The sequence below is a fragment of the Anser anser genome (assembly GCF_964211835.1).
Source record: "Anser anser genome assembly, chromosome: 6".
Lineage (NCBI taxonomy): Eukaryota > Metazoa > Chordata > Aves > Anseriformes > Anatidae > Anser > Anser anser.
In genome coordinates, this window is record NC_139726.1 from 8,220,208 (window position 1) to 8,233,005 (window position 12,798).

Below are 12,798 nucleotides of genomic sequence, written 5' to 3' on the forward strand. Positions count from 1 at the left end.
ATATGTGGCAAAACCTGAGAAGACAGCCAAAAAGTTATGACTACAGCACTGACAGAGAGACTACACATAACAACTTTTTATAACTAATGGTGCTTTCACTAAAAAAATTTTTGAAATTTTTATGCACAACATATTAAAATGAACTGATTGTTCTATAATTTACTAAAATCAAGCTGCATACGTTGACGTGAACAGAAAGAGCACCCACAGCAACACAAAAAGTGCAGATTCCCAATGTTTTCTGTCCTACCTGATCATGCAGTGGAAGAAAAACTCTGGAAAAAGTGACCTCACCTTTGAAGGCCTAGCATAATAAAGCTCAGCTCAGTTTGTTGTACCTGAAAAGTGGAGGGACTGGTGAAAGGGACGGCAAAATATCTGGAGATGCACCAATTTTATGTATTTTCTTCTCAGTCTCTTAGTGGAAAGGATATGAAATCCCAATGATGAATTGAAACTGTCTTTCTGAGCGTAGCTTCATATGTCCTCCCTTGTATGCAAGTTTTCTTCTTTATGAGGCTATGGAGTTCGCACCTCAGGGCAGCAACACAGCTAAATCCAAGCCGGTATTGTTTTAGTTTTAAACATTTTGACTGAGGCAAGCAAACTGCAGATCTTAAGGTGGAGTGCCAGACATTTCTTCATCACATGATGAGGCACTTAGGCTGTGGTTCTTGAGGCATTTGAATAAAAATGGGTCAACATTGTAAGAAACCCACAGGCCTGCATTTTTTACACTTAGAAATATCACAGGACTCATATTTTTAGCTCTTGACTAAGTAATTTGCTTCCTATTGTACAAGTACACATGATGATCTTGTGTCTTCTCCGAAAGAAACTACTATGATTTCCCCTTTTTTTACTGTTCCTTTTAGAATTAGTTTGAGTAATCCCATGTAATAAAACTCTAAGTATATTGCCAGTATACATATATTGCATATTTATATCTGTTGTGGTGAATATTTTACAGTTACATAAATAGCACATTTATAGGCAAGGCAAAATTATATCTACTTCCCAGCTGCACTGTAATATTTTCATAAGAGAAAATATCCTCGATTTTATTTTACAGACCTGCTAAATTGCATTTATAAAGAGAATTAGAATTTAGTTTCTGCTCTTGCATGTTCTACTTACAAGAACGTAATAGCTGATTTGGATGAAATGGATCAGATCCCAAAAAGGAAATAAAATACTTCAGTAAGTCTCACATTAGAACTTTACAAAAGAAATTTTATCTGTTTATTTTAGACAAATGCTTTCTTCAGAAGGATTTGGATCAGATCTTTGATGAATAAGATGTAAAGGACTAAGCAGCAGAAGAAATTATACTAAAATTTAAACTGAAAAACTCAGTTTCGATCAATTTCTTTTCTCCTTGGGGGAAGGATGCAGTCCAGGTGTGCAGGGCTAGACTTGGTAGAGAACACAGCAGAGTGTTTGCATTATTCTGTTGGGTTACACCAAAAATCCATCTACCTCAGAATCAGGTCTCTATGACAACTGGTAATGGATACCTGGGAAAAGCGTATTGGAAATGGGGCAATTACACAGGAGTTGTTTCTATGGAACATCCTTGTGGGTTTTAGAAATAAATGGTTTACAGCATCCTTATCTGGAAGTCTGTAATTCAGCCAACATATTTAATAGCCCCTGATGGACCTATGAACTTGTCTAATTCCTTTGTTAAACCCAGTTGTACTGTAAAACATTAACTGCTAAGGATTTATTTAGGTAGTTTCTCAGTGTAAAAGAAAACGCTTTGTTTTGCTTTCTTAGCCCACTGGTTAATAATCTTATTGCATAGCTTCTACTAGCTGTTCCACTTCACCTTCTTTGCACCATTTGTGTTTTAAAGTCATCATAGTCATCCTCAGCTGTCCTTGATGTGTCCTCACATCCCAAGTCCCGCTTTGCATGAAACCACCACTGCTTGAGGCAATGGTTCTATTGCTCAACTACCTTTGCTGCCTTCCCAGACTTCTGATCCAATTTCTGAGATACTGAAATTAAAACATAAAATTCAGGACATATTTTGAGTCAGACTATGATAATTATGATTTCCACGTTGCTCTCAGTCTTCTTTCATATATTTACTAACGTTTCGTATTTTCGACCCTTGCTGAGCTGTTATATGGTTACTATTACCTGTTTCATCATATGACAAAGCTGTAAGACTTCAGTGCTTAGAAATGTATTATTTGCAATAAAATGTATGCTCATTAGTATGAAAACTACCAGTACTTAAAGGAAAAATGTTATGCTGCAGATGTCTTAGAAGCAAAACCCACAAATATTTTTGCAATGTAGCTTTTTATCAGGTATTGCTTTTAATAGCTTTAGAAAATGAACTGGACTCCAGAGCCTTTTCTGCTTCCTACTGAACATTACTTGCAAATATTATCTACTAATGAGATTACAGACTAGTAAAACAACTTGTCTGGCATAGCTGTTGTCACTTACTTGAGTCTCTTTACTCTTACAGGCTTATTATTATTGTTATTATTTTTGGTAATGGGATTTCCCAAACTGGAAATACTACTAAATTGCTATTACTCAATTATTTTCAGTTGATAAATTGTGATCATAATTAATTTGTTAGAAAAGGCAATTTAAAAGACCATTTGGAAGCCTGTCCAAGCAAAACAAAAAGTAAATGGAAAGTAAGCCTTCAGAAGTGCTCTGAATCCCACATTCACCATGCTATTGAGAAAAATAATAAGCGTAGGAAGGGACTGCATGCGTAACCTTCACACGTGTTGGCAAGAATACCAAAAGCAGTGCATGTGTGGGTACCTGCTCTGTCTGGAGATTCAATCAGAAAAAAGAAATGTTTCTTGATGGGGAATTGAATGTGATTTTTACTTACACTGAATATTCCCGGAAAAGCAACTTTCTAAACGTCAAGCCAGGCAGTTTCCTTAGCACAATGCTATGTGGTTTGCATATAATCTGACCCTGTATGTTCAAGAGAACATAGAACAGATTTTGATATTTGTGTTTTTGTACATTCCTGTATGAATAATCACAGTGATTCACTGAGGCTAATTGCAACATAAGGTACGATTGAAAGTGAATTGAAGTATTGCCCAATATGCTAATAGTTAACTGATCCCTTGCTGGGCATGCACGATATTCAAGATAAGTCAGGTGTTCTCATAAAAAGGGCCTAAAGCAAAGGAACAAATGTTCTGTACTGATTCTCACAGTATTGCCATGGGAGGCATACTGTGTATGTAGGTTCTATATGTAGAACATGCAAAGGGATTAAACTGGAAGTTATTCCACAGGGAAATCCAGGACAGTTTCTGTTTTTCACATCCTATAAAGTAAAAAGTAGCTATAGTCTCTTCAGTGCAGACTCTTAAGTTACACCAAAACCAAAAGTTTATCAGAGGAAAAACTGCACTGACAGTGCTATGGATTTTGGGCTTTGCCAGTGCATTGTCTTCAGATAGTAAGGTTTCAAAACATTTTGTCATTAAAGGTTAAGCTAGCTGGCTTTCAAGTTGTCAGGCTTTCAAGCTAGCACACCAACTTGAGAAAGCATGTAGTGCTCCAAATAAGTGTTCTAATGTCCTCATTCTTGCAGTAAGGGCTAACACAATTCGTCTTACCTGTTTGTCTATAAAATGTTGCCCAACTTAACACATTCATTATAATTTCACATTCACTTAACACATTCATTAATAACATTTGCCACAGTATTTGCGTAGTACAGTTTTTCAAAAGCAGCAGAGTGAGTGAAACACTTGGATAAAATGCTTGTTGGTTTTGTTATGTTTAAGATACTACACACAAGCACATTCTCACAAATTTTCTGTGGTCTTCTTCAAAGACATCCTTAAAATCCTGATGATGTCTAACACAACAATGTAGAACTGCAAATCAACTTTTATTATTTTTTATGTTTGATTAAAGTATTATTTTTGGAAAATTTCCTGCAGTCTTTCAGCAGGACAAGCAAGAAATGTCAAGTTCACAGAAATGTGTTAAGAGTTTCTTTCTCTACGTATTACCAAATAGACTGAATAAACCTATTGTAGAAGTACTGAGCATTCAGAAATAGTGCCTTGAAATTTTTTCCACTTTTACGCATGCAGCATTGTCACTAGAAATAGATTTATTTTGTAAGGAACACAGTGTTTTTGAAGGGTTTCCACTGTTGACCCACTTGACTAATAGTCAAACTTGGGCTCCACATAGTTGTGATAATTGAAAAAGATGCTGCATGCCCCCAGCTCTGTTGGAGAGAGCATTCCTTATTCTGCTAGAGAGGAAGCAGACACATTATTTAACCCATCAGAGAGGATATTTTTAGTTACGTCTCATTTCGTCTAAAGCAAATTAGGGAGTACTTATTCATAGCTTAGCCAATAGAACTGTGGATGCTGTAATATCCAGCCGATTGGAAAGGCTGGTACCATTTTTCACTAGCACTCTGCTTGATCCAGAGAAGGGCATCTGTCTATGTGAGCTCCAAAGTCTCCTCCCCTAATTTCTTGAACTAAATACAAAATGAATAATAACATGACACTACAAGGATATTTGTGGTCTTTAATTTTTTTTTCTTCTAAAAGCTAATCTGACGAGTCAGTAGTTTGAATCAACTGAAGATCATATTTTTTTCCAAAAGCCACAAAACAAGGAAAAATGCCCAAAAGGTACAATGTGAGTGTTTCTAAAGCATCCTCTTATGAAAAGCACTTTAGAATGGGAGGTCAAATATTGGCAGCAAAACCTTCTCAAAAGTTGGTGAACATCTGTTAAAGCCTGAACAAGTGTTTCAGAACAGAGACTAACTTGTTTACCTATCATAGATTCAATTGCTTGCAGCTTCAAATGTTTGAGTAACTCTAAAGGCTTGTCACAGCAGGGCTTTTGCTCAAAAAGCCATGGCATCATTGCATGCTCTATGAATCATCATGCTCCTGCATTTCTGAGGTGGCCCTCTTGGATATTTATTTCCTGTGTTCTAAGAATCTGTGATCTGGCACTTCTCTTGCAATTGTACTTGTCACTTCTTCAAGGCTTGGTTTTACTCCAGTGAGCTTCTTTGCTTTGCTGGAAATCTCAGTGGTTACAGATACCTGCAGTGCCTGCTAAACTTCAGACAGTGGTGTGATTTAGCACGACTGACATTTTTAAATAATAAGAAAAAACACTAAGTTAAAAAAGGTGTTTTACATGTTTGCAAGTTATGAGTTTTAGTTGAATCAATTTTTCATGACATGGTGAACATGGAAGTTGATGCCTTCCATGCACCCACTAAGGCAAGTGGATTCTTCAACTGTGAATGCTTGAATTTTTCACTTCTCTTAAGTGTGTACTATCTAGAAGTCTTATGAAGAAGGTAGTAATGCAAATTTGTTCCAGCCAAGAAAGTAGGTACAACTCGGAACATGTAAGAACAGCTCTATTACATAAGAAAGCACAGATTTCCTGACCGTGGCCAAGCTACGTGCTTTTATTCCTCATCTCCCAGGTGTGAGCGTGTGGAGTCTGTGCAGTACGGGTACAATACAAAGGCAGAGAATCAGACGGCATTTGGCTGGGCTGGGAATACTGCTGCATCACTCCGCTAATGCCCTCACACAAACTTTTATAAAGGAACAAGACATACTTGTTACGAGAAATCACAGAATAGTAGCATACAGACAAGTATTTCTGAATGCAAAAGCAAGCTTTAACAGGAATTCAGTGTTTCTCCAGACAGCGTGACTTTTGCAGATTTTGGCTCTGTCCAGAAAACCGAGTTTCTATTTAAGTCATCACTTTTTCAGTCTACTTCTTCCTTTGTATTTTCTGGTTTATTTTTTGATGCACATTTTGTTGCTATTCCTAGCAAATATAATAGGCAGTAGTGGTGTCATCACCATAATAATCAAGGGGTATAAACAGGCTCCTGTTTGTAAGTTTCTCTCACTCCTTACTTGTTTCAGTGTATAAAGGACCATAGGCTTTTTTTCCTGTTCATTATTTTGAAAAAATATCATTGGACTAAATATATTTTGAAAGTTAATGTTTTTAGTTCATCTAAGTCAGAAATCTTGGAGAGCAGCCACATCAAATGAGATCCTGATAATTTGCCATGACTTCACCATGTGCAGCTCCATGAAATTACATGTCTCCCATATGGTTGCTACTATAGCTATGCCAAAATCAACCAGTAACATTGTAATTTTGCTTGTGGCCCTTCCTGGTAGAGATCTACATATATCAAATATCACGGTAAAGAGTTTTCTTGTTTAGCTCTCTGTATTTGTTCACCAACAATTGGTAAAACTTCCTTATATTAAAATATTCAGAACATGATGGATAAATTATTAAGCAATGTACTTCATAAGAAATGCATGCAATAAAGTGAATATTGTCTAATGAACAACTGAGACCTGATTTACCTTGGTTGTTTCTCTAGCTTTTATTGTCAGTCGTTCCTGGCCTTAAGGTATGTTCAGTGTGATGTACTGGAAATGAACCCACCTTTTAAGTTCAATTTATACGAGTTTAAGTGGCAACACGCTGATGAGGGCAAGCTCAGCTTCTCAGCTTGTTTTAATCATACTCTCCTGGGCATTTCCAAAATTGCTGCACCCCTGTGACTTTAGTTCCTTTTGTTTCTTCTTGTTCCTTGCACTTCAGTGTGCTTCCTGGGCCTTAATCTATATGTGAAATCACAGAGTTGCTCTTTCTGCATGCACAAGGGCAGGCCATTACCTGCGTGAAAATGATCCAGAATGAGCAGGATGCTGAAAAGCTTCCCACTAAGTTCAGTACGTGATCTGTAATGCTTTTGTCTAGGTCTGCATTTCTCCAAGCTGGAGGACTTGCAAAATTTCAATATCTAATGCTGCCAGAGCTACTAAGTTGTACCCACTTCATGCAAAAGATTGGGGTCCAAAGACTTTTTTTTTTTTGTGTGTAATATAAAATTGCAGAAAGTTGTCTGAAAATTACCTCCCTCTGAGTCAAACTGTTAGATTGTTCCCGTGTTTACTTGTTGACTAATAGGAACACTTTACTTCTCAACTTTTCTCTTTTCATTCCTTATGCATTTGTATTCATCTGCATTCTCTTGTTCTCTATTTACATTGTAAACTGCCTAAAAGCAACACAAGGAGTATGCTCTCCAATGATAATTACTTCTCTTATCACAGATATTCAGGAAAAGGTCACATGCAATCCAACCGTGCTTATAAAAGCTGAACAATTGTGCATCATAGGATGATGATACTGCTGAATTATGGCTGCTGTACAGGACAGTGCCAGATAAAAACAATTTGGGGTTTTACTCCAATTCCTTTGGAGAGATTGAGAACATACTAAGACATTGCCTCTACACATTAAAAAAATCTATTTGTGGTACATCCTGAAACAGCTAAAAGCTTTGCATATGTTTGGAACTGACTTTTGGCCAAAATAGGATGAAAAGATTCAGAAAATTATAACATGCAAAGAGACAAAATGTCCTTTCCTACTGCTCCTGTACTGAAGAAATAAATAAGGGCTGGAAAACATTTAAATGCAAGAAAGTTTTGAAGTATATTATTCATCACTGCAATCCTGCTGGGTCTAGCTGAGTTTTAGCTTTATAGGCTCAATTTTGTAATGTGAGCACAAGACTCCTACAGTAAAAATATCTACAAAGATAATTGACGTACCAATGCATGAAACTACAAAGGGTCTGTAAAGGAATCAGTATTGAAATTTAAATTGATGTATTTGAATTTTGATGAGCGGTACAGCAAAAATGTTTGTGGTACAATGAGGTGGGATAATATTACTTAGAGAGAAATCTTTCACCTTAAGTTTATTGGACTGGGGTCTTGGTCCACAGCCACCTGAAGAGCCGCATCTGGAAAGACTAATAAAATGAAACTTGAGAGCTCACGGCCAGAGACTTTAGTCTTTCAACTCCTTCCCTTGTGAAACATCGATTGGCTTGGCACCTCAATATTGAAAGAAGTCCTAGTCTTTGTTTTCTCAATTGTAAATGCCCCAGTAATTTAGTTAAAAAAAAAAAAAAAAAAAAAAAAAAAAAAGCAAGAGCCATGTTCCTTTTCAATATCATTCTTAAAACAGACTCAGGAAGAGCACAACTGATAACAAGAGATCACTAATGGAGAATGGAGCTACCAGATTTGTTTCACTTTCTGTATGAACTGTAGTATTTTTTTTTTCACCCTGTGTCCTGCAAGTTCAGAGAAAATGCTCATATTGACAAGGTGAGAAAAAATCCAGCCATGGGATATTTTCGGTAAAGTGCATTACAGTGAGTGCTTGTGTGTTTGATTTAAAGTTTTATAGTGAGGAATATAGATATAGTATGAATATAGATTCTTCTGTCAGCAAAAAGTCATCAGCATACTTTTAGAGCAGTTCTACTACCTCTGTCTTCTGACTTTACTATCAAAGTTTAGCTAGAGTATCATTTGGAAATATTAGGTAATAAATTATAGTCAGCCATGGCACACTAACAATTACACGGTCCAAAACCAAAACTACAGCTAGGCATGCTAACTAGGCAGTGCTCGTCCCTTCTGTGCCTTGCTCTCAAGCTGTACAACAAAGACAAGAACTACCATCTCTATGCTTTCTACTTGTCACATCTTTTTGGCCCTTGTCTCATTCTCCTTTTTGGGGTTACGTGAACTCCTGCAACTGGAGCACTCAGCTGCTCTCTCACTCCAGGGCTCCAGCTGTCAGATGTAGCAGTTGTATTAGTGCATGTATAACCCTGAATACCAGGTGATAAAACCAAGAAGAAAGTGAAAAGTCCACATGGTACTTTATATACTAGCTGTGTTTATTTTAGATAAATATGTACTTAGGTAAACATACATGGGCATATGCATTCGAAAGGGACTATTTGCACTTTCTCTGAAAATCTGTCAGATATTCATCTTTCACATTCTAGCAGAGGATAGCTCACAGCCGACAGAATATTCTTCAGAAATCCCTTTCATTATCTGCAAACTGACTCATTATGTTCTATTCATAATTTACTTTGATATTAAAATAAAAATGTTAATGTTCTGAGTATCTCCATTCCTTGCCTGTGTTCCTCAGGAAACTCTAGCAGCCCACAGAAGCCAGATGGTAGCTTGACTTCACAACTGAACTGGTCTAGCTGCTACATGAAGGGATGTTTTTGTGCCCTCCAATCTCAACCTGAAGGGCATGTATTTAGCCCTTCCCTTTGCACTGGCCCTGACCTTTGTCTAACCCTACAATAGAGCCAACTCAAGAAACAAGGCTGTCCTTATTCAAAGATAACTCATCAAAGTGAGAAGTACCAATGCTTGGACAAGGAAGCAAGACCACTGAAAGAATGCATTGAGGGTTGGTGATTTCCCTGAGGGACACGCAGCCAGGTGCAGTAACAGCCAGAGCACGTCCTGCAGCACCTAAGTGAGGTGAGATGGGCAGAACCAAAGATAGTGACCAGGTTGAAACAAGAGTCCACATCATCAGACAAGTTCATGAGACAGGGTGAAACAGGTCCAAAGTCAATCCAGAAGATCAGACTGCAAACCAGGAAACGGTGACAATAACGGAAAACAACATCAGACACAGCCCGGTGACCAACAGGGAGGTCTGTAGGGATGAAGTAGGCCCAAGACTGGGCCAGGAAGTCAGACTGGAACCACACACATTGCACCATAACTCAATCAAGGGCTAAGAGCCCAGGGCTTCAATGTGGCTCCTGTGCTCAGGGCAGGGAGTGTGGGGTAGAGTCTCCAGGTGAGGCAGATTAATGCCATTAAGGTCAATTAGTGCACTCTGAGCCCTGACACTACTCCTCTGGATGGGCAACCAAATATGTCTTGGTTGCGACATCAGATTACAACATCAAACCCACATCTCCACGTTGCCACGGCTGTAGCAGCAAGCTAAAAATACCTGAAAGCCACAATACAAGAATAGCAAAAATATTAAAATACTTTGACAGCAAACAAAAAATGTGTGGCTACAGTATACCATGGGGCAAGAATTGGGCCAGATCTGGTAGACACAGCAGTCTTCTTCAAAGCCTGAAGGACTGTGAAAGGTGGGAAGAGAAGGAAAATAGTGACCCCTTGAACAGTTTTATTTTTTTCCATCTGAAAGCCAAAACCCCAACAGGGTGCATCCTTGCCCCTTTTGGGATGAAAAATTCTTCAAAAGGAGTGTGGGAGTAGGGTGAGCTGCACAGCCAACCCTCATTACTTATCGTCATTTCCAGCTGACAGCTACTTGTTAGTCTTGTAGTTCGAGTGTACATTGATTTGATTTACCTATTCATCTCTTTTCTGTCATCTCATTTGCTCTGTTGTGGGCAAGGGCATGACCTGTTCTTATTTGAAGGTTTATGTGCTTTTGCTACAGGAAAGAGAGGGTAACAGAAATGGGAAGAGCATGGCTTCCAATGTTGCTGTGTATGAAAGTCTGGGAGGGGTAAGGCTAATAAGCCACATACTATAGTTATGCTCAGCAGAAAATAGCAGCATGGTGCCTCTCATATAGGGAACTGTGAGCAATTTATTATCCTAAATCAGAAATGGCCTCCTGGCCTGTTCAAAGCTGCAGTGTCCCAGGCAAAGGGGTTATGGTCAAACCCAAGAAGCAATGGACACCATTGATCCCACTGGATTTTTTTCTGGGACAAATATCTGGGGCAGAATCTATGCTTCTGGCTCTGATTACATGAGATTATAGCACAGAGGTCTTAAAGGTGGGCAGCAGAGCAGGAATGAGACCTCAGGTCAACACTCCTATGGACGTCTGTGGCTGAGAAGACGCTTGAGGGCTTCAAGATGGCGGAGGGGAAGCAGGCTGCAGGGTGAGAGGCATCTGGTACCTTCCCAAGGGAGAGGTTTGCGTGCTAACAGGGCTGCAGGCAGCCACCTAGTATCTTCTGTGGCGCCTCTGGAAACAACAAAAAGCAGAACAAGTAGCATCGACTTCTGTATTTGCCCTTTGGTGGCGGTTTTCCTGGAGAAGTCTGTCCGTGCTGCTGCAGGGACAGCCACCCATGGCCCTCAGTGGCAGTGCTTGCAGGAAGCCATCCCCTCATCATTCTTAACACCATGCTGCCTTTTGTCAGGGTTTCGGTGTTAAAATACTATTTCCGCTGGGGACTCGACAGGAGGCCTTATGCTGTCCTTTCAGGAGAACCTTCAGACGGCAGGGGGGCGGGTGACTGTATTAAAAAAAAATAAAATATATATTTAAAAAAAGAGAAATAAAATAAATAAAAAAAACACCTCCCGCCCGCTCCACTTCTCCTCGCCGCGCAACGGCGAGGCCGCGAGATCGGACGTCAGAGCGGGAGGGCTGCGGTTGTCGCGCCCGCCGCCGCCGCCGCGGGAGGAGGGAGGGGCGGGTCGGCCATCTTGGGCTCGCCGGGCCGGGCGGGGAGGAGGAGGAGGAGGAGGAGGAGGAGGCGCGGCCGCCCTGCGGAAGTGCCCTCGCCCCCCGGAGCCGAGCCGAGCCGGAGCGCGCCCAGGGCTGCCGCCGTCCCCAGCACCGCCGCTACCGAGGAGCATGGCCGGGCGGCTTCCCGCCTGCGTGGTGGACTGCGGCACGGGGTGAGCGGGCGGCTGCTGACAGCTCGGGGGGGAGGCGGGCGCGTTCCCCCCCTGCTGCCGCGGGGGGCGCCGGGGATGCGGGGCCGGGCTGGGCTGGGCAGGGCTGGGCTGAGCTGAGCCGGGCCGGGCCGGGCCGGGCCGGGGAGCATATCCACCCGCGGTTCCCTCACGGTGCCCGGCAGCGGGGAGGCCTCCGCCGGCCCTGCCTGGCCGCGCTGTGCCGGCAGGAGCCGGGCAGGAGCCGGGCAGGAGCCGGGCAGCAGCCCCGAGCCCTCCTGGAGGGGCAGCCTGGGCTCAGGGCCCTGCCTGCAGCCGTCCCCCCTCGGTAGCTTTAACTCGGGGCCCCCCCCGTTATTGTCGCCGCTGTCTGGGTCATTTATTCTCTGTTACTTCTCTCTGTGGAAGGGGATAAAAAAAAAAAAAGCCTCCCCCGCTAGTGAGCAAGCGCAGAGGAACTTCCTTAGTTTTGTCAAAGCCTCTTCCTGCTTTCAGGCTTTTATACCTTATAAGGCAGTTTTCAGTGTCAAACCTGAACCAAATCCGTTTTAGAAACTCTTCTTTTTATCTAGCAGCAGCCAGGAGGTGAAGAGGATGAATTGCCAGTGATATATAGCCTAAAACCTGTTTTCGGGAGAAAGCCCTTGGGATTCAGCCTCCTTTTCCGCCGTGGCACGGCTTTTGGTGTCTCTGGAGACCTCGGTAGCAAAGCCTCGGAGGTGACTGTGGGAAGGGTCACGCCGTGCCGCTTACAGCAGAGCACTCAGGAAGTGAAAACCGCTCTGCGAGCTGCTCCCTGCATATGGTTTTAAAGATGGAGTGTTTTATTTTAGCTGCTATGCATTGGGGTTTTACTGTGATGAGAAACAGTAGTGTCTGTTCAAAGCTCTTGCTCTTCAGCTACCACTGCGAGTTTCTAGGCTTATCTTTCTGTTTCGCTTCTCATCCATCTTCCTGAAAATAGTGGAAGAAGTTTCTTAGTGAATGCAGTGTAGGTATGGATATTTACACTACCCTTCTGAAAGGGCGTGTTCATTTGAAATCCAGGCACTTGCTTTTTGAAAGCACATCCCTGTCTTCCCTTCAAGCTAATCCATTTGGTGTAGGATGTTAACAAATCGGTTTGTAAGAAGAGCAGGCATGTATGTCTGTTCCATACAAATGTTAAACGTACAGATGTTCAAGTCATACCTGTAGTTAGAGCAAGAATTAAAACCTTGAATTCAGTGGG

At 41.2% G+C, this 12,798-nt stretch overlaps 1 protein-coding gene and 1 long non-coding RNA gene across 2 annotated transcripts in view; one reads left to right on the forward strand and one right to left on the reverse strand.

Annotated features, from left to right (window-relative positions):
- Positions 1–10,571: 10,571 nt before the first annotated feature.
- LOC310901974 lies at positions 10,572–11,328 on the reverse strand. Its single transcript, XR_014586358.1, has 2 exons — positions 11,247–11,328; positions 10,572–11,182 (listed from the first exon to the last, which is right to left on the reverse strand). It is a non-coding gene; the product is annotated as an uncharacterized lncRNA (long non-coding RNA).
- Positions 11,329–11,349: 21 nt separating this feature from the next.
- Positions 11,350–12,798, forward strand: part of ACTR3 (actin related protein 3) — a 29,848-nt gene continuing 28,399 nt past the window's right edge. Inside the window, exon 1 of the mRNA XM_083842704.1 lies at positions 11,350–11,570. Within this exon, the coding sequence (XP_083698830.1) occupies positions 11,527–11,570 (44 nt within the window). The 5' untranslated portion in view covers positions 11,350–11,526. The remainder of the gene's footprint in view (positions 11,571–12,798) is intronic.